Below are 24,596 nucleotides of genomic sequence, written 5' to 3'. Positions count from 1 at the left end.
TTATCAGGAACTTGATTGGCAAGGAAAGCACCGGTTCTTTTACAGAGGGCTAAAAATAAACTGGTGTCGGGTATCTTTGCGTCCACGCTCCTGGGAGCAGCAGAGCAGACTGATGTTTCTGGAGAGAGCAGCAGAGAGGGACAGGTGCCTCCTCCGGGACCTGGAAGTCAGGAGCCAGGGGCACAGTGGGGGAGGGGCTGGGAACACAGCTCCCTGAAGATGAGACCGGGGGCTAGAAGTTGACATCGACCAGTAAAACCAACCACCCGGCCGGTGGACAAGGCTCCAAGTGCCCAGTCTCCAAATGGGACAGGGGACAGGACACTTAGAGCCCCATGGGGTTGCTTCACTGGGTCAGCGTGGGCTCTGGAACAGCCACTGTGCTGGCCTGGCCAGTTCCCAGTTCCTGAGCTCAGGAGAGCTTCAGCGCCTCAGGTGTCAAATGGGGCCACCGGCACCCTCCTCATCAGACGCAGGGCTCGCCCGGGCCAGTGGGGGTACGGCAGCACCCTCGTCAGCCAGGCTGCCTGTCACCTGACCACGAGCAGATGGGGGCTCTGTGGACTCCTCTCCAACAGTCTGCAGCCCAGCCCGGGTCCCTGCTGGCTCGTCTGCAGGTCCCGAGTGGCCCAGCGTCCACGCTCACCCGATCAAAGCCACCGAGAGGTCCTGCTTCACAAAGAGCACCAGCCTGCGGGGCACATGTGAAAGCAGAGGCTCTGAGGGGCCTGGGCGACGGGAGCTCTCGCTCGTTTCTGAAAGGCAATGGCTGGGTGGGCTGCCCGGCCTCACTCCCTGGACAGCTTGGAGAAGGAAGGTGGGTCGGCCTGGAGAGCCATGTAGGTCGAAGGTGGTTGGCGGACAGCAGGCCCCCGTCAGCCCCCAGAGGCCGAGCCTGCCGGTGGCGTCCACAGGGTCAGAGGAAAGCTCTGGGTCACACAGAAACAGCTCCACGTGCCAATCACTCTACTCTAGACCCCTGGGGAAAGCTCAACAGAAGGTGAGGACACAGCAAATGTTTACTGTGGTCACCTGTCAACTTCTCAGGAGATGGACACACTGTAGGAGGAGTGAGGGCAGAGAATAACCCCTTCCTGTGCGCCCACCGTGGGCCAGGGGCTTTACCACATTAGCTGACTTAATCCTTACTAGGGCCCTCTGAGGTGGAGTATGAAGGTGCTGACATAGCAGACAAGGAAACAGAGGCTCAGAGAGGTCAAGTCACTTGCAAAGGGTCACACAGCCGATAAAGGCAGTGGAGCCAGGAGAAGATAAGCAGCCCCCAGAGACCTGGGTGTTAGAATTGTGAGGACTCACCTGGCGGACGAGGGCCAGCTGCAGGGAGACGTAGAGGATGACCTGGGGGTCATCGGGCGCCAGCTGCTGGGCTCTGTATGGGGCAAGGGAGCAGCAAGTCAGCCATCAACGTCGACAACCAGTGTGTGACGTGGGTCTCCAGCGTGCCCGCCCCTGTGCTGGGTGCTGCAGGGCCCAATGTTGGAGATTCTGCCTGGGCCCGCTTTGGAGGGTGCCCCGCGGGAGACCACGGCTGGGGCAGAAAGCCCACGGGCAGCCCAAGGCAGGGGCAGTGGGTGCCGAGAGAGCTGGCTCTGGCTGAGGTGGGGGCCGTCTGGGAGGACAGGACTGCTGGGTGGGGGAGGTCCTCTCCTCCGGGCAGCTGTTGACCCAGCTGTGGCCTGGTACAGAGCCTGGAGTCTGCCCTCTCCGCCGCACGACAGAAGGGAACGGTTCCCGGAGGATGTGGGGCTGGGATGGCCTCTCTGGGCAAGAAGCGCTGGGAATGAAGAGCCAGCGGGGGAGGGAAGGAGATGTCCCCTGATCCTGGGAGTTCAGAGGGGGTTTGCCAGGACGGGCCTCTCCTTCCTCCCTGGGCTTGAGAACAGCCTGCCCCAGAGGGGAGTTCCCAGGAAGCTGGCATGAGGAGTCCAGGGCAGGCCCCTACCCAGCAGCCGCCATCTGTGCTCTGAGGGATAAAGACACACGGGGCTTATGGGGAAGAGCCCTGCGATGGGCCAGAGGAAGGAAGGGGAGGGATGCTCAGGTGGGTGCCCGGGCTGTGGTGGAGAGGGGGCTCAGCCAGGATGGGCCTGGAGAGGGAGGAAGGGCTGCTGCTGGGGGAGGGGCTTCTCTGCCGCCCCCTCCCTCCCTTCTGCCGCCCCCTCCCTCCCTTCCTCCCTCCTGGACTCTGGGCTCCCAGGAAATCTCTCTGAGGACTTGGGGTAGGGCTCCTCACAGCCCTCAGGTTGCAGAGGGGCTGGGAGGAGGCAAACACTCTTTCTGAGTGCCTGCTATACTTGTAGGTCACTGTGCAAGGTGCTTTCCTGCTATAGCTCATGTCCCCTGAGCTCAGGGGGACGGGAGCTGAGCCTGGGGGGAGCTCTACTCGTGTGGAAGGGCTCAACCCGCCCACCCAACCCCAAAGGCCTGTCCCTGCTTCCTGTGTGAGCTCTCAGAGCCTCGGTTAGCTGGTCAACAACATGGGGACAGAAACCTTTGCTCTGTCTACACCAGAAGGTCTCCTAAGAGAACGTGAGAAGGAGCCACCTCGAGCAACGCTGCCAGTCGGGCCTCCCTCACCTCTCCAGCGTCTGCAGTGCCTTCCGGTGCAATTCATCTTGCTTGGATTTCAGAGTCGCTGCAGGAGACAGGATGGAGACGAAGCCATGAGGGGGTGCTGGAGGGGGGCCGACCCAGCTCTGTCCCACCCAGGGCACAGAGCTCTGCGGGGAGAGGTCCCACCGGGACCCCGTCTGGCAAATGCTCGCACTCAAGCAGCCCCGGAATGGTGCCACCGTCTGCCCTGGTTACTGGGGGAAGGGATGCAGGTGTCGCCCTGGTCCTAGCCTCCTGGCATGATTCTTGACACAACAGATCCTTGTACTCCTTTGCCTTCCTTGCCACCTGGGCCACACTGACCCTTCCAAAGGCCCAAGCCTCTAGGGAAAAGTTACCACCTCTGTCCTGGCCACATGCCTCCCTGGGCTTCCTTACTGATGAGGCTTCTTCTTTTCTACCCATTTCAACAAATTTCAAGTGGACGATTCCATGGCATTAAGTACGTTCGCCATGTCATGCCACCATCACCACCATCCGTCTCCAGATCTTTCTTATCGCCCCTAACAGACTGTCTGTACCCACTGAACACCAACTCCCCTCCCACTAGGCCACCAGAAACCTCTATTATACTTTCCCCATGAGGCTTCTTGATTTAACCCAAACCGGGCACCCTTCTGGTAAATTAAATCATCTTTAAATAGGGGAGCACAGGCATTCGAAGCCTTAGCAGCACACCGAACCCCTGGAAAGCTTTAAAATGACTATTGTCAGCCTCCAACCAGACCAGGTCAAGATGCTGCTGGCATGGCTGGGTGTCAGGGGTCCCCGGCTTATAAAGCAGCCCTGCTTCTAGAGGATTAAAGGCACATGGAGGGTCTCTGGACTCTGACTGAGGGACTGATGACTCCCTCACTTGACCAGTGTGGAGGGATCCCGGGGTTCCTTATCAGAGCCTCACCGATACCTTGAAGACACAGTGACTACTGTCACCCAAGAACAAGCGGCTGGCACGGCACCAGGATCTCACCCCTCTTCCTGCCCTCGTCTTGCCAGCGCCAGCTGTTCTTACCTCTCGTTGTGCGGGGCCTCTGAAGCCTGCTCCCGGGGGCGCCGCCTGAATAGGCGGTGTGGGTTGGAGCTGATTACTATTCCGGGTTTGGTCTGGGTGGGGGCCTATCACTCCCTTTCCCTCAAGCTGCAAGGATACAGAAGTAGGTGGCTGCCGATCCCTGGGGGAACACACGGCTGAGCTGGCGGGGTTGGGGATGGAACACCAGACTCCAGGCGGCAAACCCACGCACCAAGCACAAGTATTCAGCAAACGCCTGCTGCGTACCCAGCTCTATGCCATGCACTGGGGGGATTTAAAAGACCCCAGAAGATGACAGTGGTGCTGACGGTACAGGTGAACCAGAAAGAAGACACTGTGCGGGCAAGGGCTGGTGGCGCATCACAGACGGCAAGCGTCACAGGAGTTCCAGGGGCAGCGGTCCGCGTGGGCTGTGCTGGGGGGCAAGCAGGAGGCCTGAGTCACCCCGAGCAGAGGCTCCTCGGCCCCAGCACTCACCGTCGGTGGCCTGCAGGCTGTAGGTGAGACCCAGTGCCAGGTAGCCCTTGGAGAGGAACTCCCCGGCTTCCTCTCCGAGCTGAATCACCATCATGGCGAAGTGCTGCGCCTCCTTCAGCTGCAAAGAGGAGAGGCGCAGGTCACCGCGGAGGGCCGCCGTTCATAGTCGCCAGCCCGGGACCCTCAGAACTGCAATTCCTTGCGCCCGACCACAAAGGCCAGGCGCCTTCCTGAGGCCACACAGTCACTGAATGGAAGGAGAGCTGTTTCTTCCACAAGCACCAACCTGGACCTTTTCCCCCACCCAGAGGCCTCGTGCTCAAGATCAAGGGACGCCACCGCTCACAGGGAAAGCTTCCCTTGCTCCAAGGATCCCAGCTCCTCGACAGCTGCTCTGCTGAGAGCCTGGACCCAGGAGCAGGCCAGTCTGTGCCAGCTCCTTTCCTCACTCTGCCCCGCTCGGCAGAGAGAGGGAAGCGGGAGCGGGGGGCAGGCAGGGCTTGGGGACTGGGCCTCCGGGACACCGCCAACCCTGCAGAGCGGGCAGGCCACCACGCTGGCTCCGGCTGTGGGCTTGCTCCCTGACACCGGGAGCTCTAACTTTTCAGGCCTGGGGTTGTGTTTGTCCTGAGAGCAGGGGGACTGTTCCAGTTGGAAAGGGACCAACTGGCTCAGGTCACGTGTGCGCACATCACACACAACACGTGACACGGAGAGAGGGGCACGCAAGGGGCACGCAGGCCTGTTGGGAGGCAGGGAACAGCTGGGGGCCTCAGCTGTGCCCACTCGGGGCCCACAGGCCTCCCAGAGGTCTCCTCCCTCCTACCCACCCAGGAATGGCATCTGCCCGTGTGCCTGCTGTAGCAGTGTCACCAAGAACAACTGGTACCGCCCTCACCAAGGGGCTGAATGATTCATGCCCACAGCCCCACTGCTGCCCAGGTGTCAGGGCTCCCTTACGTGGAACATCTCCCCTTCCCCATCCGGAGGGGCCCACAAAGTGAAGCTGGGTTCTGGCACCCCAGCCGGTGAGCCCGCACTCTGCTCCCGTCCCTGCTCAGGCACACCCCACCCAGCAGGAGAGGGACAGTTCTGTGCATCTTGTGGCCTGACCACTGGCCACAGCTGGGGGCAGTGGTGGACTCTCCCTCCTTGGAGTATGAGGGGACCCTGAGATAGAGGCCATTAGCCGTGGGGAGGCGAGTTGGGCTGAGTTCACCATCTGGGCACAGCCATGGTGCGCTATGTGCAGGAAAAAGGCTGATGGAGCAGAGAACCCACTGAACAGAGGGGATAAAAAACCTCAAACTACAAGAGAGGCAGAGCAGGTGAGGTGACAGCCCAGAGGGAGATGGTGGAAGGGGGGCTGGATCCCAGCGGCCTGGCCACCATCCCTGACAAATGGCGACAATGGCAGCTCTCTACCCCCCTGTGGTAGGGCTCAAGCTGCCGGCCTGGGTAGTGGGCCACCTCCAGGTTGGTGGGCTGGTCACCGAAAGGACATGGGAGTCTGGGGAGCTGGGCCTGTAACACCATCAGGCCTGAGGACTCAGGCTTCGGGGGAGGCAGCAGCTCAGTAAACCCCACAGCTGCCTGCTGCCCAGTGTCCGCTGGCCGGGTGGACCCAAGTCTGTAGATGCGGAGATCTGTCCCCTGGAGCACGTGGCCCAGCAGGACTCAGGAGAGCCGCGGGGCCCTGAAGTCGGAGCCAGGCTGAGTGAAAAGCACAGGACAAGCCTCGCGACACAGGCTCGGCCCAACAGACACGGGGCCTTGAGCAAGTCACTTCAGTTCGACGTCCCAAAGGGCCTTATCTGCAAAATGGGGAGCTGGACCCCCTCCCACAATGTAACTACTCCTCCCTACAAACCTCCACGGAGGCTTCTGCAGCACCAGGCTCTATGCTGGGCCTGGCTGGGGAGGCCCAGTGACACGGGGGCAGGATGCCCGGATGAGCACGCACGGAATCCCTAAGGAGGGAGAGAGCCCACAGGACAAGGTGGCTCTTAATTAAGGCTCCACTGTATGGTGCTGGCCTGGGGCCATGGGAGCTCCCCAAGAGCAGGCAACCTCCTGGCTGGGGTTGTCCAAGGAGGCCTTGTGGCCGGGGGCGGGCAGGAGGCACCAAGGGAAGGGTAGGTGAGCAACAGCATCTTGCCTCCTTGTTAATATCCCTACTGCTGGTGCAGCTGGTCTCCCACACTCTCTTTAGGCATCATTATGCCCCATTCAAACAGGAGCGAGCTTTTTTATAAACCACCAAGTACGAATTATAAACAGAATTCAGAAACCTCCTGCACTCCACGTGTGTACACTCTTCTCACGGCCATGTCCTTCCTCAGCAAATGCCAGCTTCTATCTCCGGCAGCCCAGGTACAGAGGGTGCCAGGAACAAAGCTCGGCAATTATTGGCAAACAGGGAAAAATTCCTCTCCAGTTTATACATATCATATCCTGGATTAACGAAGCTCACCCTCCTTTAGCTTTAAAAAGTGACAACGTACATCCTTAGCTTGTCCAACTTGTGGTCCCCTCTGACCCCAGGTTAGTAGCTGTCCTTGGCCAGTACTTGCCAGACTTGCCCACATAGTTTAAAATGGTCTTTAGATGTGGTGTCAGCATCTGTCTCAAATCAAACCCACAAGGCTTCCATGGACCACTTTCTTACATGGCCGAAACCATTTTGATTTCTCTTACCTACCACAGAACAGTTTTTTGCATGTGGAGTCATGGGATTATGAACAAAAAGAAGTATCATCAATTCTCTTAAATGTGATAATATACAATATGATACCATACAGTATTAATAGATTTATACATGGGTGCTCTAACTAGCTAGCAAAAGGGGAAAAGTCACATCAAAAATCAACAAAAAACCCCAATATGTATTTCAAATATAAAATATGTATTAAAAATATATATACATAATGCACAATTCCTGTTCATCTAAGACAGCAGGGGGAATCCTAAAGCCCTTGAAAATATGGCTTTGCCACCTTTGTTCTGAAGTATGATAATCCCACCTAAATCCAGAGTCAGCACCAGGCCCATGGGTAAATTTTCCATGCAGAGAGCAGGACGGCCTAGCAGCTTAGAACACAAGCTCTGGGGCCAGGCTTCCTGGGCTCAAACCCTGGCGTGGCTATTTATTGTGTGACCTTGGGCAAGTCACTTCACTTTGCTGTGCCTCCGTTCCCTCTTCTGTAAAATGAGGATAACGGGCGTGTGTCTCATAGGGTTGCGGGGAGGACTGAATGAGATAAAGACACAATGAATGCTCAGAACGGTGCCTGAATAAACATAAACTACTATTATTATTATTGGTTGTGATTTTAGATCTATAGTTAATCTTCCAGAATTTTTTTTAAGTCTCAGCCTGATGCATGTGGCGAGTGCCATCTGAATAGAGCCCCTGTCGCCTAAAGCTACACGAGCTCACTGACAAATTAGGAGGTGGCATCAAAGACCCTCCTGGAATCCAGAGAGGGGCCACCACTGTCTGCCTTTTGTCTCTGGCCTGACCCTTCGTCTCAGATAAGGAGCAACTCTACACAAGGACAGCAGGGTCTCCCTGTGCAGTCAGCTGCGCCAGGTCGGTCAACATCTCTGTCCCGTGGTCTGGGACACACATACGTGTAACCACCCACCTACCCTGTCACAATACTCACCTCTACTGTGGGTAATACACTCGGATATTTTCTATGCTATTCTGTGATTGTCTATTTCTTTTTTGAAAAAGTTCTATTTCACAGTCCACTAATGGGTCTCAACCTACAGCGTGAAAAGTAAATGGCTGATTGATCCACCCAGCGCCTGCCCATCTACAACCACCCAGCCGTCTAGCACCTCACCTGCCCTTTCCAATCTCCACATACTTCCTCCTGTGGCCTCCAAAGTTAACAGCTAATGGCTCTGGAGTTGTGCCGCTGCTTCTGCAAGATTTGCTCAGGTTACAGCACTGGGACCTCCTTGCTCATCAACATACTTCCAGGGTGAGGCGTTTCCAAAACTTTCAACCATTCTCCTCCTACACCGCTTTTTAATACCTCCTTTCCTGTGGAGGCCATGTGACTTTGTCACAAAACCCAGGTGGAGATCCTTTCTCTCTTCCTCCCTTGCAATTCTAGAGCAGCTGGGTGCCCACCTGGCGTGTCATAGCACGGCAGCCACTTGATGGAATGGGTGTCTTACGGCTTAGGTTCTGAGGCACAGGGTGCTTAGGGGACCTATCCAAGGTCACCCGGCTGGTAAGTGAGAAAACTGAATTTCCAACCCAGGTCTTCTGAGTCTACGTCTGGACCTTTCTGAGCTGCCTGATTCATGGCTGCCCTCTGTGGGTCTTCATTTTTCTCCTCTCTGTCCCTTTGGGAAAAGGATGCATCGAAGGATGTACCGTTTTGACCCTTTGCTTTTGCCTTCTGTAAGTACGGAAAGCATTCCCACACCTTTCCAAGTTCCTGCATCTCTCCAGTTCTCCTCATTTGGTCCCCACACAGATAGGCTCCTGGCCTGTACACTCTGCTCCGGCTCAGGCTGCCCGGTTCATCTTGCAGCGGGCCAAAGAGCTTGCACCCCTGGAATCTTCACCTCTTCTTCCCTCCCTGGGAACCAGAGAAAGGTCATTTCTGAGCCCCCAGAGCTCTGCTTAAACAGCACCTCCAGTTTCTCCTTAGTTGCTTCCCATAGGATCCAGGACCTGTTGTTATCTGCTCTATTGAAAATGCACTTTTTTCTTCCTGGAAGGAACAGGTACGCTTCCTAATTTCCACAAGCTCGTGGCAGGAGAGCTGGCATTCTTTCTGGCCTCCTGAACACTTAATCCATCTTCCTGGCCCTCCCCATCCCTGAATCTCAAAAATGAAGGCAAAAACACAAAGGCACATCCTTCCTGAGAGTCGGCTACAGGGATGGCTGCAATTTACCAGGTACCTCCCACATGCTAAATAAGAGGGACACTGCTCAGCTCTGGTAGTCAGAGCCACCCTGTAACAGTGGATGTGACTGTTTCCAGGTTACTGATAAGGCACAGAGAGGGTAAGTGACTCACCCAAAGTCACACAGCTAGGAACCTGAACCCTATCCTCTCAGCCTCCAAAGCGTGCACTCCTTCCACCATCCCATCCCACCCCCTTAGGGGAAGAGGCCGAGGGACAGCACCGCAGACCTTTCCAAAGATGAGCATGGCCTGCTTTTCCATTCCACGACCTCCTCTCCTTCTGTGTGTGACACACAGGCACACCCCCATCTCCTATCCTCCTAGAAAGGTTTTAACTTTTTTAATTAAATGAATTCGAACTAATTGTGTTTGGAGGGATGTGAAAAAATATTTACAGCTCCCTTTTCTCCTGCCCCAAATAACTGGCTGGGGACCCCGGCAAGAGGCTGGTCATGCTGAGGCAGGGGGCTGCCCCACTGCTGTCACTGGGTCAGAGCCTGGGACGCCCTCCCCCACCGAGGCAAGCCTCAGGCTAAGCAGCGGGGCCAGTGCTCTCAAACCCAGGGCAGCCGGCATGGGACAACGCCGGCACCTCTGCCCAGGCCCCTCCTCACCCGCCCTCACCCAGGGGCAACCTTGACCTCAGACCCAGACCCAGTCTGGAGCATCCTACGCTGGCTCTGGGCATAAGGACAGGACGCAGGGACAGCAGGTGCTCCACCTCTGGGCACACGGCCACCTGGTCCGCTTTCACCCAGCACAACTCGTTTTTCCAGTGTCCCAGTTTCAGCCTCCCTTCCTGCAACCCGGGCCAAACTGTTTATCCCCAGATCTCGGGCCCCAGCTCATGGGGCTTGGCTGGGCAATGGCTGGGCCTGCTGGGGGCTGAGGTGAGCCAGGACAGCTGTGAAGGCAGGAGGCAGAGGTGGCATGGGTCGCCTTGCAGGATCTGTGCCCCGTTATAAAGCACCAGCACCCCTCTGCCCTCCTGTCAGACCCATTCTTCCTGCTCTCGGCCCTGAGGACAGAGAGTGCTGGGCTGCCCCTCTCCTGGCCTCCTAGGAGAACAGGCTGCCCCGGGCCACCTACAGCCTGCTCTCAGCCCAGCACCAACCCAGGGAGCCAGGGAGAACCGTGAGCCAGATGTAGACCTCCCACACCTGTCCCTCGTGGACTGCTGAAGCAGGTGTTATTCTGTATTTCTGAACACCTACTATGTGCAAGGTTCTTTGTGGGAGAGAAGGGCTGAGGGTGTGAGAAACAGTAAGTGAAGAAGCTCCCCGTTTAGATAGAAAGGCAAGTACCAAACAAGGCAGAATTCCTCGACAAGTGACTGTGCTCACTGGCAAGTAGGATCCATCCAGTAAGCACTAGGCATTAGCTCTGGGCTAGGGTTTCAAGAAAGAAGAGAGCGAGTTCCTTCCTTCAAGAAACGCACACGCAGCAAAAAATGCAATGCCTTGTGCTAAGTGTCCAAGGCAGGTAGGGAGGCACAGGAGGTTTTGTTCAGGGCAGGGAAGGCTGCCTGGAGCCCAGCCCCAGCCCTCCAGCAGGACCACGCTCTAGCCTGTACCTGAGTTAAGCCCTGGCTCAAACCAGCCCCCCAAACCCAAATAAACTTCTCCGCTGAGGTTAAACAACTCACCCTCCTCCCCCATTCTGAGGTCCAGTCTGCATGTTTAAGTTTCCTTTTGGGCTTTTCTATTTATGTTGTCATTGATTACTTTGCTCCTAACTCATCTGTTTTCAATTTGGACTGATTGGATCCTAATTTTATTACCATGTAATCTGAATGCACATAATCACTGTAATTATGCTGCTGAGGGAAACAGCTCCTCTGCTGCGGAAAGACCTACATTTAGGGTTTCCCAGCAAGGGCGGCCATTGGCTGGGTGGACCCACAGCCAACTCAGAGCTGGCAGCCCTTGGGAGCACAGATGCCCTCCCCGCCTCGCTCCTGGCAAGGCGGGTATTTGGGCTTCATCCCAGGGATGCACTTGAGGCCCCTCTCAGGAGCCCTGGGAACACACAGGGGTGTGAGCCACGGGTCAGCGAGCCCACCCTCTGCATCCTCCGGCTCACGCCACCACCCACTGCTGCAATGCTCTCAGACTGGGTCCCCACTCTGCCGGCACGCACATCTCAACGGCACCCTACCCTCTGGGGTGTAAGATGCTAATAGTCTCCCTAAAAACACTTGAGGGACGAGTTTCCCCACTAATCATGCAGCTGAGGAAAGCAAGCTGTGATGGAAGGGCCCCCCACTGGCCCACCTCGGAGCCCAGTCCATGGCCTCCTCCTCCTGGAAGCCTCCCTGACCTGTCCAGCCCTCTCCATACTTTATGTCATTTACGTCACATATGAGGAACAGTGAAACTCTTACCCACCTCATCACGAAGCCTCTTCCAAATGCCTAGAGCCTATTATAGATCAGTCTTATAGAAAAACATCGTAAAGCCTGGGGCCAAAAGCCATGCTCTTCCCTCCCCTCCCCCATCATCCACAGTCGTTTGGGGCCAAGGCAGGGCCATGTGTGCATATCATACATGGGGACCTGAGGACCAGGGAACAGAGGGAAAGGCGCTGCTTCCTCCCCCCTCCACCAATCGTGCGAGGGAGTCAGTCCCTGCAGCACAGGGGGGATGAGGCCCGCTGGGCCGTGAGGCAGGGACCCCTCGGAGAGGGTCCTCAGGATACCTGGCGGAGTCTCCCCTCCCCAGGACTGGAGGAGCTGGAGAGGCTGCTAATTCTGAAGTGCCTGCTGTAGGCACCTGGAGCCTGGCCCCTTTGCCTTGGAACAAGCTGGGCACCCGACAGCGAGGGTAGGCTGGGGTGTCATGTCACGACATCAGGAAGGGGAGGACCATGTATGGGAGAAGCTCCCCCTTTGGGAGACGCTGGGCCAATGAAGGAACTGGGCTTATTTAGCCTGAAGAGAGGAGATGTGGGTGGGGCTGACAGCCAACACATGGGAGAGATGCTGCACTGTTCTATGTCACTCAAGAGGGTGGAAATAGGACCTCCCCTGACATCAGGAGGCTGATGTGGACCTGAGGAAGCCAGGAATGTAGGCAAGGGAGCTCCCAGCGAGAGGAGACAGCCGTGCAGAGGCCCTGCTGCTAGATCCCCCAGGCTGGGAGCAGCAGGTGGGAGCCTGGCGGAGGGAGCACCAAGGCGAGGCCTGGGGCTCTGGGTTCCTGGCCCAGGGCTCTTTGCTCACTCCCCCTGCTGACCTCCTCGAGGTAAAGTGCTGCTGGCCAGAGGGCACACGTTGAGCTCATCTTTAGTTCAGCCGCCTCAGCAGAGTGGTAAGCAGGGAGCTGAGCACAAGGCAGGGACCGGGGGCTGGAGCCCAGAGGAAGGAGGGGGCTGACAGAGAGGCCACCTTCCCATTGGCCAGGAGCTGGTTCTGACTCCAAATGGTACGTTGGCCCAGGTAACTCCAAGGTCCTGCCCACTGCCCCTGCTGCTGGGCAGGCGGGGGGCACCCCAACTTTTGACTCCACATTTGGCTCCCTGGAGACATTCAAGGCTGAACCACAAACCTGACACCATCCTGAGTTGGGGATGGAGGCGGGAGTTTTCTCAGAAGCCATGCTCCACCCCCCCCCTCCCCTCCAGGCCTGCCCGCCTCGAAGCTCCCCATGCTCCCCCACCCCTTACACACACAGCGAGGTGCGCACATGATCACCTGGCACCCACCCGCCACCATCCTCCCACAGGAAGCCGCCAGGACCTGGGCCCTGACCCCGTAGCTCACTCACCCAGTGCAGGGACCCTATGCAGAGCTTGGCGGCCATCAGGGGCACTGTGGGGTCCGAGGGCCGCAGCTTCACGCACTCCCGCAGCAGTGACACGGCATAGGATGACTGCAGGAGAAAGGGTGGGCAACACAGTCACTCGCAGCCCTGAGCTGCAGCAGACTGGGTGCCTCATGCCCACAGTGGGGGCAGCTCCCAAACAGCCAGCCCCGGCTCTGTGCCCCGTTCCTCCCAAGCCAGGAAGAGGCCCAGCGGGGGGAGCCCAGGCGGTGGTGGCAGGCAAGTCCCCCTCCCCGGGTCTCAGTTTCCTCATCTGGAGAATGAAGGCTGTGACCCTTGCCCAGAAGTGATGTGATAAGAGCTAAGGTGAGAACAGAGGGAAGCTCTTCAAAATGAATTCAAATGTGAACCACAGAAATTTTAGAAGTAGAAGGAATTCTCTCAGACCCCTGAGTTCAACACCCTCAGTTTATAGGTGGCAAGATGAGGATAAGCCCACATGGGGACTGGAGGCAGGACCGGTGGTGGGGAGTGTGGGGAACATAAAGGCCGGCAGAGAAGCAGCAGGAGAGAAGCCGTGGGGATGGGGCCACACTAGACGTGCTGAGGATGGCCAAGTGCGGAAGGTCTGCAAAACCCAGCTCACAGACCAAATCTGGCCCTCTGCCTGCTTTTGTTAATAAAGTTTTATTGGAACTTGGCCACGTCCATTCATGTGGATATTGCCTATGGCTGGTTTTGTGACGCAAAGGCAGAGTGGAGTAGTTCCCACACAGACTGTTTGGCCCGCAAAGTCAAAAATGTTTACTCTCTGACGCTTTACAGAAAGTGTGCTGACCCCTGTTCTAACTGCTTTATAAATATGAAGTCATTTGCTTTTCACAGCTCTATGAGGCAGGTAGCTATGTCCCTATTTACAGATGAGGAAACTGAAATGCAGAGAAGTTAAATAGTGTGTTTGAAGCCACACTGCCCCTAAGTGGCTGAGCTGGGGTTTGAGCAGTCTGGCTCTAAGCTTGTAACCACTGCCCTGTGCTGCCTCTGTGGTGGCTACCTTGGCCAGAGAGGAGGCCTCTGTCTCCCTGCTCTACACACACCCGTGCGCGCGCGCGTGTAACTACAATTCCTACAAGCTGGGCCCTGCAATGGGCCAAGTTCCCCGCAGTTAGTTAGCTCTCATCCTCCCCAGGTCCCGCTGGGGAAATGGGGGATCTAGAGGACTCTCCTGTCCACAGCACAGTGTGGAGACTGGCTGATGGAGACCTGGGGCCCCACTGGTCTGTGTCCACTCCGGACCCCTGCCTTTCTCTAGCTCCCTTTCCCTTCCCCCCTGAGAAAGGAGAGCTTTTCTCAGCCCCAAGCATGGGGCTGGGGGATGTGGGGTCACTGCATGGAAGGGGAAGAGACCATGGCTCTTGCCTGTCAGGTGCCCACAGAAAGGCTGGGGAGAGACGACGAAGTCCCCACCACACTGCTCTCTCATGAAAGAGGGTATGAGACCAAGAGGGTGTTAGCATATGACCGGCTGGGAGGCTGCGGGGGAGGGAGGTGCCTGGGCTGGGGCGAGGGAGGCCGGTGAGGGGCTCTGCAAAGAGCTACCAGGCCATCCCCCTCTCCGGAGACCCCCTCCCGTGAAGGTCGCTCCCAGCTCCCTCAGCACGGCCCCCTCTGCCCACACACTCCAGCAGGCCTGCCCCCTCCCTGGCTGCTGACCTCTGCATCCCTGAAACACGGGCTTCTCTAACCCTGACCCTCCACGTCCCACCCCTACCCAGACCACAAAACACTGCTATTTAAGGAGCCATCTGAGGACTCCACAGTCGGAGCTGCGGGCTCTTTTTTTGTCATACTGGTTACCTAGCAACGCAGCCACTGTGATTGCCGAGGAGACCAAGAGGAGTGACCTAAATCATGCCGTGGGACTTCTCCTCTCTTCCTGCAGGTGGAGGTGCCAGATATATTGATATCCCCTCGGCCTCACCTTCTGCGCACAATTGCAGGTGCAGAACCTTGATTCCCACCTTAGGCTCTTGACAAAGGCGAGGTCTGGCCACGCTTCCAAGGGCTGCCTGAGCCAACCCGGCAGACTGATCCAGTGCGCGGGGTTCCTGAGGGGCGGGGGGTGGAGAGTGCGCTTCCAGAACAATCTCCTGCTGCACTGAATGCAGGGGCGGGTGTAACGCAGCCTGTGGGGCCTCATGCATGAGGAGCTCACTGATCACCCCAACCTCCTGCCTGTAAGGCCATTCTCGTATCCACCTTGCTGGTCTGGGCACCAGCTCCCCGGATCTTGGGGTGTGCCAGGGGTATGCCAGGCTGCATCTGGACCTCTCTGAGCCTGGCTCTTCTCAGTAAGGAGGTTGAAGACCCTGTAACGTGACACCTTTTCCTGAGACTGGGGGGGGCTTCCAGGAGCACCCCCAGAAATTAAAGATAACTTCTGAGCACAGTGCACTCTTCTCAGGAGGGGTCACCACTTTCCTCAGCATCTCCAAGGGGTCCATGACCCACAGAAGGGTGAGAACCTGGCCCTGGGCCTCTTGGACCATACTCACTATTACAAGACTAGAGGCTCCTTCTCTGTTCCCTGGAGGTGGGAAGAAGCTGTCGCAACCCACTGCAAGCTGTCTGCCCAGGCTCCACACGAGCTCCAGCACCTCGCCACCCCGAGGGCCTCGCCCTGTCTGTGTTCTGAACTCTGAGCCTCGACGAGACCCTGCAGAGTGCAGAGCCAGGGTACGTCATGTCATGACTTCAGGATGTTCGGGGAGGTGGCCCGTGTGATGGGGGAAGGGGAAGAGGTTTGGGAAGACAAATGCCTGGCAAGGGAAGTGGGGTGCAGAGAAGGCTCCCACTTGATTCTCGGCTTCACCTCTCCGGGCCCTTCCCACCTGTCAGGCTGCAGCACCTGCCCTTCTTGCCCTTTCCTGCCAGGACCTGGCCACCCTCCATTCATGGAGGAGCTGCTGGCAAGGCCGGGAGGGCCCTCCTCAGAGATGGCTGCGGGGCTAGAAATGGCAGGTGGCACGGTCGGGGCGGGACGGGGGGCAGGGAGGAATCCCCTCAGCCCCACAAATGGGCTCCGGGTGTTACAGCTCTTGGAACCATCTGCGAGCTCATGCCTCCTCACTTCCTGCCTTCGTAGCATCCTCGGCCCCAACACCCTCAGCGCCCAGCTCCGGAAAGGTTTTCCTTTCATGTCGCTGCTGAGAATAGCGGCTTACGTAAGTGTGATTCTCATGGGAGGGAAAACCAGTGGGTGCTGGGGCAGAGCTTGGCGGGTGGAAAGCAAACGCAGCTCTGGAAACTGGAATAAGGTCAGCCCGGCGCTGAGCAGGGTTCCTCCTGACCACCCCCGGCCACGTCCTCCTCTCCTCGAAGCGCTCCCTCCACACTCCCTCAGGGGAGGGGGGGCCCCTGCTCCCTCCTAGGTGAGTTTCGGATGTCCTTTCCTGATGCCACGCTCCCTCCTGGGCAGGAAGAGAGCTGCGGCCCAAATGGAACAACATTCCCCTCGCCTGGAACCCATGTCCATGCCTGCCTCAGGCAGTCACACCAACCAACTCACAGGCGGAAACGCTACGATGCCCCAGGCGTTCACATATACTCGGAGAAAAGCATCCGGAGACACACCTGCCTACCTGGCACGGCCGTAACTCACAGGCAGGCACCAGATTCACACAGGGGTCTGTGTGGGACCCTTCATGCCCCTCATTCCCTGGACATTAAAATCAGCTGCTGGACAATATTTCTGAATCACTGCCCCGCCCTCCGCCCACCTCTGGGAAACACTAGAGGAGAGCGGACCACCTCCCCCGCCAAGGGTGAGTGTACAACCCCCAGCGCACCCTGGGTCTTACCTTCCCACAAGCCACCATGGACAGGGCCACTTGGTACCAAAGGTGAAATTCTCCAAATGCAAATTTCATGGCTCGCTCCAGGCACTGGGGAGAGGGAGATGGTCAGTACTTCCCCTCCAGGGGTCCTTCCCACACCAGCCCACCCCATACCCTTCCAGGGGAATCTCTGCCCAAGTCGCTTCCCGCAGGAGGTCGCCAGAGCTCACACTTGGTTCCTGTCAGAAAACTCCAGGGGTAACCTGTCTCTGCCACTCGCATGCTGTGTGACCTTGTGCAAGTTTCTCACCCTCTCTGGCCCTCGGTTCCCACCTCCAGATCATGTGAACACCTCACAAGGGCGATGGTGAAAACCAAATGAGATTGGTTAAAGTGCTTTCAAAATGTAAACATCAAATAAAAATAATAACAGCTGACAATTCTTCTTACTATTGTGCCTGGCACCATACTCAGCTTTCTACGTGTATTAACTCATTTACTCTTCCCAACAACCCAGTGAAGCGGGTTCTCTAATTACCCCCCACTTCACAGATGAAGAAGCGGAAGCTAGGGCCAGTCAGTGGCAGACGTACTGGCTCTAAAGCCCGTGCATAAAATGCTGCCCAAATGTACACGCTTCCTTCTGCTCTTCTCTACGACCACCGAGAAAAACCGTCTGTTCCCTGGCCACTCTGATCCTGGGCCACTCCAAGTCAGACGCTGCCTGTGAGATCTGACAGTCACCATCAGAAGTGGTTCCAGGTGACAGAGGCAGAAGCCAGCATTCGAGGCCAGGATTCACTGTGTGGCCGTGGTCAGGCAGGTGGGGGACAGAGGTGAGGGGTACAGGACCACACAGCAGGTACTTTCAGAGCTTGGTGGCCTGGGTCCCCCCGTGCTGGCTCAACTACACTCCCTGCACCATCCTGGGCAGAAACCCACCTCTCTGGGCCTCGCCTTCCTCACTGGTGAACTTGAGAGACCACTTATCCCCCCACGTTAAAGAAGGTATCTTCTGGAAGCACCTCGCACGGTGCCTCGGTATGAGTAAGGGCTCAGCAGGCGTGACCGCCCCTCCTCTCGGGAGCCCTCCCAAACACGTGCAAAGAGAAGGCCACCTGTACAAGGGGCCGAGGGCCCCCATGCCACCCTTGATCCCAGCCTGGATCTGATAGCTCAAAGAAGTGCGCAAGCCATTCGCACTGTGGGGAGGGGGCAGGAGAGAGCGGCAGCTCTGTGCTCCTGGTCCCCACATCCTGGAGAGGGACCACCCTCTGGGCCCAGCCCATGGAGCACTGCCCCGGCAGTGTCTGCCCAGTACAGTGGGCGTGCTCCCAGCTCCCGACCACACCCAGCTCAGAACCCTGCCAGGACAGGTAGTCACAGAACACCAGCATCACCTCTGCGGGAAACTGAGGGGTGCATAACTTTCCTCCTGTGCTTCTCTATACAACACCATGCGTTCTTTCACAAGAAAAAACACATGAAAATATCTGTAAAACGGGGTTTCCCTGGTGGCGCAGTGGTTGAGAGTCCGCCTGCCGATGCAGGGGACACGGGTTTGTGCCCCGGTCCGGGATCCCGCATGGGGCGGAGTGGCTGGGCCCGTGAGCCATGGCCGCTGAGCCTGCGCGTCCGGAGCCTGTGCTCCGCAACGGGAGAGGCCACAGCAGTGAGAGGCCCACGTACCACAAAAAAAAAAAAAAAAAAAATCTGTAAAACAAACAAACAAAAACCACCCTGCCAGTGAAGGGCAGCCCTCTCCGGCACTGGAAATAAGACAGTCCCCAGCTGGGTCTCCCAAGAACAGAGCTGTACCCCTTGGTGGAGGCAGGGGAGGGGCAGCGGAGGAGGCTGTACCTCGGACAGCATGACGTACTGGCCCCTCCTGCCCAGCGTGATGCTCAGGAGGTCGTAGATGGCCGCAGCGTTCCGCAGGCTCACCGCCCGGTCCTCCTCCTGCTCCGGTGCCCGGCTCAGCACCACATCCCGAGTAGCCTGTGGGGAGACACGGTTTAGGAAAGAGCAAGGACAGAAAATGAGCAGGTGCCTGTCCCCACAGGGCCCCTGCCTCTGAGGCCCAGTGACCGTCGCCCTTTCGCCGCTGACCCAGGCCACACTCCTAGAACCAGCCAGAGCCTTTCCCCACCCCCAGGACAGAGAGCAAACCCTCCACCCACAGCCCGGGCTGGGGTGAGACGGCAGTCCTGAGGGCCCGTGCTCCTGAACTTCAGTGTTTTATTCCGCAAACAGTCAAATCTACAGAAAAGCCACAAGAACAGTACCACAGCAGTAAACCCAATGGTTAACACTGACCACACTGGCTTTGTCTCTCTAATAATAATAGTAGTAGTAGTAACAGTAGTAGTAGTCAGTTAAGGCAACTTGGCCCTTCACCCCTAAAAGAAAAGAGGACAGTCTTTCTATAACCACAACAGAAATGCCAAATTCAGGAAGTGGAACACCATTATTTCTATTCTCTAATACCAGCTCATATCCAGATTTCGCCGCCTGTCCCATTGATGGCCTTTCTGGTAGAGTCATCGTGCCAGGATCCAATCCAGGATTGGTGCCATGTCTCTCGTGCCCCCTTTCATGGGAAGAGTCCTGCAGCCCTTGCCTGGCTCCAGGATACTGGCATTATTGAGGATACAGGCCAGCTGTTCTGGGGGACAGCTCCTTGTGTGTGTGTAACCGTCCACTCACAGAAAGAGCTTCAGATAGCATCTGGAACTGACTAGATCAGATGGGCGGCTCTGCAGCTTGACTCACAGGACGGGCGTTTGGGCTGTGGCCCCTCTGTGCCCTCTTCTCTTCCTCTGCAGACCCCCAAGTCCCTCTGATAAGGAACCTCATACCTCCTTCCTATCACACCTGCGTCCAGCCCAGACCTATCCCTGACTCCTTCTGACTACGGAACCCTCCTCTCTGTCCCTCATCAAAACCCGGGGTCTCTGTGCTTGGCATGTGGCACTCAGGAGTCCCGTAGCTCAGAGCTGCCTGGGCGGGGCGGGGTTTGCTGCTCAGAGAGGGGAGGGGCGAGGGGAAACGTGCTTTAGGAGTGGGTGATTCTGTACGAGCTGAAGGGGGGAACTCTATCACCCCATCAGGGTGAAATCTCCCCATCAGGAACTGGGGACCCTTGTTCTGTGGCCTGTGGTCCCACCCTCTCTTGTACACTCACACCCTGGGGACAGCACTCAGGCTCGAGAGTAGCTAACCAGGAGTCACGGGGATCCCCCGCAGGGTGGGGACCAGGCTGGGGATGCTCTGGGCCCCCCAAGTCTCCTACACACAGACACACACACACTGAGGGCTGTGCCTGAGCTGAAGCGAAGCTGGGTTCTGGCCAGACGCCCCCACTGGCTGCTCCCAGCATCCTCCCCTTTCCTGCCTCTTCTCCCCTCTGCCAAAGGGGTCTCTTCCCAGCATCCCCCTCCGTCTGTAGAAGAGGCTGAACCCCCTTCCATGAGTTGGGACCCGCCCTCCTCTACTTCCCCACAAAGGACTGCAGATCCAAGAACTTGGCCTTTTTGACAGAATAAAAGGGACCTGCTGACTCTTAAAACCCAGATCCCCACTGGTCAGGTTCAAACAATGCTTCAACAGGTGGTCCTCACAACCTTCTTCCGGGCAGGACTACTATCCCCTCCTCCAGGTCAGGGGCTGAGGCTCCCCAGGGTGATGACTGCAGAGGCAGAAGCTCAACGGCCTTTGGACTGTAGGCTCTGGACGTGTCCTACCGTGCAGGCCTGAAGCACATTCCCACAGAGGCTTCTGGAAGCCAAAATACCTGTAAGACCCAAGGACGTGACTCACCCAGGGGGGGCATTTCAGTAAGGCAGGCCAGGGGCCAGGGGTCCTGATGGCTGCCCTTCTAGGTACAATAGGCAAGGGCTGCCCACCGCCCTGACGGGCGTGGACCTGCCCCAGGAAAGGGTGCCGGGGATGCCAGGATATCCCCAGAAAGGCTGAGCACCAGTGCCAGCCTGGTAAACAAGAGCTGACGGTCAGGTGCCAAAGGGTTAAGGGAGAGGAATGGAGAGGGAAAGGGCCAGAGAAATCCCCCTCCTTCCTGGTGATATCCACCCACACAGGCAGCAACAGGAAGAGAGAAGAGATTCTAAGGAGAGCCACGGCAGGAACTATTACAGTGAGAAGCACAAAACTCGCTCTGCGCCTGGCCGTGGACCTCCCCACTCCTCCACCATCAGCAACGCCCCAGCTCCCGCCGCCCTGGGTGGGCCCGGCAGAGGCGGCCCCCACCAGGCAGCAGTGGGGGTGGGGTCGGGGGCAGGAGGTCAGGGAATGAGAGGATGGGAGACACAGTCCCTGCACTCAGGGAGGGGCTCTGGAAACGGGACGCAGCCACAGTACACAACGAACACAGTGAGCGGATCTGACCTAGAACTCTGGTGGGAGAGAGAGGTCCTGATGGAAGGCTGCCTGCAGGACACATCCAGGATCGGGGACCCACCCATGCAGACTAGTCCCATGCAGGGGATGGTGAGCAGTGAGCTCTGGTCGCCCTATCCTCCAGGCGCAGCCCCTGCCAGACCCCACCTCCCAACTCCCCCACTTTCTGTGGCTGCCATGAGACGCTGCCCACCTGGCCAGCTTCTCTCCACTAGCTCCCAAGTCCTTCCCTGCAGCTCCCTCTCCTAACCGAGGCCCATCTTTGTTCCGTCTGTCAATGTGGATGCCTTTTGGCTCCTCAAACTCAATTCAAGGATCCCTTCCTTCTGCCACTGTCCCCGACTTATCTCAGCAGGCAAGGCTGCCCACCCCCCCATCCTCTCCCAACCCTGGGAACACACCCGGGCCCCTGCACACCCCACTGGCTCATGGGTTTTCGGGGCAGGGATGCATCTCGCTCATCTCGAGCCTCCCAGCCCCAGCACAGGCCTGCACACAGCACTCTCAAGTGACATTAGAAAGAGAAGGATCTCTGGGCCTGGTGTGGAAACTTCCTCCTGTTGCCCTAGACCTTGACCTTTAAGAGAACAGCGTCTCTGAATGTGTGTGCCTGGTGGGAGGGAGGCATGAATTTCCAGCTCTGGGCAAGCATTAGGTCAGCAGGACAGGAACAGAAGAGGGGCTCACAGCAACATCTCCTCTGCCTGGGGACCGCCCCCCAACACACAGACAGTGGGGAAGGCATCTTCTCGGGGGTCCTCAGGACTTGGCATTTGTGCCAAGAGGAAAGCGTGGGTCCCCAAAGGAACGCCAAAAGCAGAAGTTTGCCGAGTGGTTGCTGTGGCTTCGGGGCAGGGCTGCAGTGAAATGCTCCAGTGCTTGCAGGGCAGCTGGGCAGCATGTGTACGTAACCATGCAACAGGGTGGGGTGGGGAGAACTGGGGCAGAAAAAAAAGAAGCCTCGGGGGGGCTGGCAACAGGGTAGGAATTCACGCGCAGCTCAGGGGCCAGAGCAGGCCTCAGTGCACAGGGCCTCAGACCCTCTGGGGGCTTCAAGTCCCCACCCAGGGCACCCCAGGTGTCCCATTCCCTCCTCTGCTGCACTCACCTCCCTCAGGCCACACAGTGCTCCCAGCTCCACCACAGCCTGCCTTTAACTAGTCCCAGTCACACTCTTTCCCTTCCACCATTTAAATGTCCTCACATGGAAATCCTCCAGATCAGATGCAGTGACAGACATGAATCGTGCACAAACTAAATGGTCTTCTCAACACCATACTCCTTACTGGTTTGGGGATAATGGCAGGCTATTTTCCTCTGTTTTCCCCTGCAAAACCCCCAGGTCCCCCACCTCTGGGGGGTGCCCTGCTCTTATTTAATCCATGCATTTAATCCCAGGCAGGGCTCAGCAGCTGTCCCTGAGACAAGCTTCTAGCCTTGAACCCTCTGCTGTCCTCCCAGGGGCAGTCTCCCCAGACTAAGGAACGCTCACCCCAGGCCTCCAGCAGGTCAGAAGAGGAAAAGCCAAAGAAACGTGGTCCTCCCCACCCCGCCATCATCCAGTGTGACCCACTTGTGGTCTTTGGACACGTATCCATGAAGCAAATATGGGGCCACAAGGGCATCGCCATTCCCCGAGGTGGGGGCAGCCCACGTGACACCCCAGGCAAGATGGGGCTGCTCAAACAGCCATCCCTCATGTGTGTGCCATGCATTTTAGGAACTGAATTATCACTGCCATGGTCTCACAGTAACCCCACAGAGGGGCAGGACGAAACCGCTGATGCCCCCTTTGCAGGCAGGGAAACTGAGCCCCAGAGGGTGTACTAACGTGTGTGGGGTCTCCAGGAATTAAGGCTGAACCTCCGATAGCCAGTCCAGGATGGCTTCTGCTGCCCTGAGCACCTGCTGTCTTGTGGGCTCCTCTGCCAGCCCTGGTCCCCACCCTCTGCTGGCTGCAGGGCCACAGACAGCACTGACCTTCACTTCGCCCAGTCCTGTTTCTCCTCTGAGCCTGGACACAAGCAGGGTAGGAGAAGGAAAGGAAACTAACTTGTAGAGCACTTTGTAAGTGGTATCTCATAATGCTGACAACCATCTCCTGTTCTACTGTCCTATTTTACAGATGAGAAAACTGAGGCCCAGAGAGACCAGGGAGGCTCCTCAAGGCATACAGAGAGGGGGTTTAGGACCCAGATGAGAGCCTAGACATTCTGACTTCACCCCTGGCTCTTCCCCTGCCTCCAGGTGCTGCCAAGGAAGTGTCCACTAGCCCCGCCCATGCCATCAGAGGCCCTCAGATGTCTCTGCTTAGGGAAGCACCAAAGCAAAACACAGGCTGGACTTTCTCAGTCAGGCCTCAGGTGCTGCTTCTCTGCAGAGAACAAGCTCCTTGGACCACGTCAGCCCTGTTCTCAGGGACAACCTCTCTGCTGGCCAAGGACCCAGCCTCAGGGCCCACTGCTCACCTCCAGCAATCGCCCCAGAAAGGAGTCTCCTGGTGCCAGTCTGCCTGGCCCCTTCCCCTCCTCCCTGGAGGATGCTGTCCCGTTCTGCTCGTGCTGTCACCCCCACCGGCAGCCATCATCACCACCGGCTCTCGAGCCGCCAGTCCACAGAGCCAAGGAATAACATGCTCTGTGCCGTGTCCCATCTACACGGCGGCCCCAGCCAGGCCCCCGCCAGCCCACGCTCCTGCGCATCGGGCTCCTACAGCAGAAATCTTCCTGCCAACGAGGCCGCGAGGCTCTCCCACCTCCACTGCTCCGAGAGTTCTGAGCTGGCAGCATTAACAGACCCTTTCCGCTTGCAGCCTGCAGCACAGCAGGGCCTCACGTCAGAGCAAACCAGGAGCCAGAAGCTGGAACTATCTGTGCTCATCTGCTGAGACCCGAATGGAATCAAGCCCGAGAAGCGTTTTTGTTTTGTTTTGTTTTTTTAACCAAACAGTATATCCTCAAACCAATTTTTCTCCCAACCAGACCTGAATCTAAATGTTTTCTAAAATTAATGACTCAGAACCAGGTAGTCATCAGGATAAGACGAATACATGTTCAACACCCACAATGTACCAGGCAGCTTCGTGCTCATTTTCTTACTTCATCCACCCAATGCCTGCAAGAGAGACCTTATTAGCCCCATTTTACAGAAAACTGAGGATCAGGGAGGTAAGAGACCTGCCCAGGCTGCACAGGTTGTGAACGGCCAATTCAAGATGCAAGTCGCTGGGGGCCTGATGTTGGGCATGGATGGCAGTTCGTTTGTTAACCTGCAGGATCCCAGGCCCCAGGGGCTTACCCCCCCACACCCTCTCTCACCCAAGCCTCTGTGTCCTTTCAGCTCCCCAAAGCCTGACACCGGCAGAAGCTTCTCCCCCAGCTGAACGAAACAGGGGCTCGAGGATTCAGTTTGCTCTAACACATATTTTATGCCTTAGATCAAGATTTGAGAATGGCAGAGTCCTGTACCTCCTGGTTACCCAACTGAGAAAATCAGGCTGATTT

General features: G+C 57.3%; 1 protein-coding gene across 1 annotated transcript in view; it reads right to left on the bottom strand.

Annotated features, from left to right (window-relative positions):
• Nucleotides 1-24,596, bottom strand: part of TTC7A (tetratricopeptide repeat domain 7A) — a 121,117-nt gene that overhangs the window by 37,863 nt on the left and 58,658 nt on the right. Inside the window, exons 9-14 of the mRNA XM_082852352.1 lie at nt 18,538-18,675; nt 16,702-16,785; nt 12,845-12,949; nt 4,145-4,262; nt 2,599-2,656; nt 1,318-1,390 (exon numbers count right to left, since the gene is read on the bottom strand). Coding sequence (XP_082708478.1) covers nt 1,318-1,390; nt 2,599-2,656; nt 4,145-4,262; nt 12,845-12,949; nt 16,702-16,785; nt 18,538-18,675 — 576 coding nt within the window. The remainder of the gene's footprint in view (nt 1-1,317; nt 1,391-2,598; nt 2,657-4,144; nt 4,263-12,844; nt 12,950-16,701; nt 16,786-18,537; nt 18,676-24,596) is intronic.

This window comes from Leucopleurus acutus (genome assembly GCF_964270905.1).
Source record: "Leucopleurus acutus genome assembly, chromosome: 12".
Lineage (NCBI taxonomy): Eukaryota > Metazoa > Chordata > Mammalia > Artiodactyla > Delphinidae > Leucopleurus > Leucopleurus acutus.
Note: the sequence above shows the minus strand (reverse complement) of the source record. Positions and strands in the feature narration are given on the sequence as shown.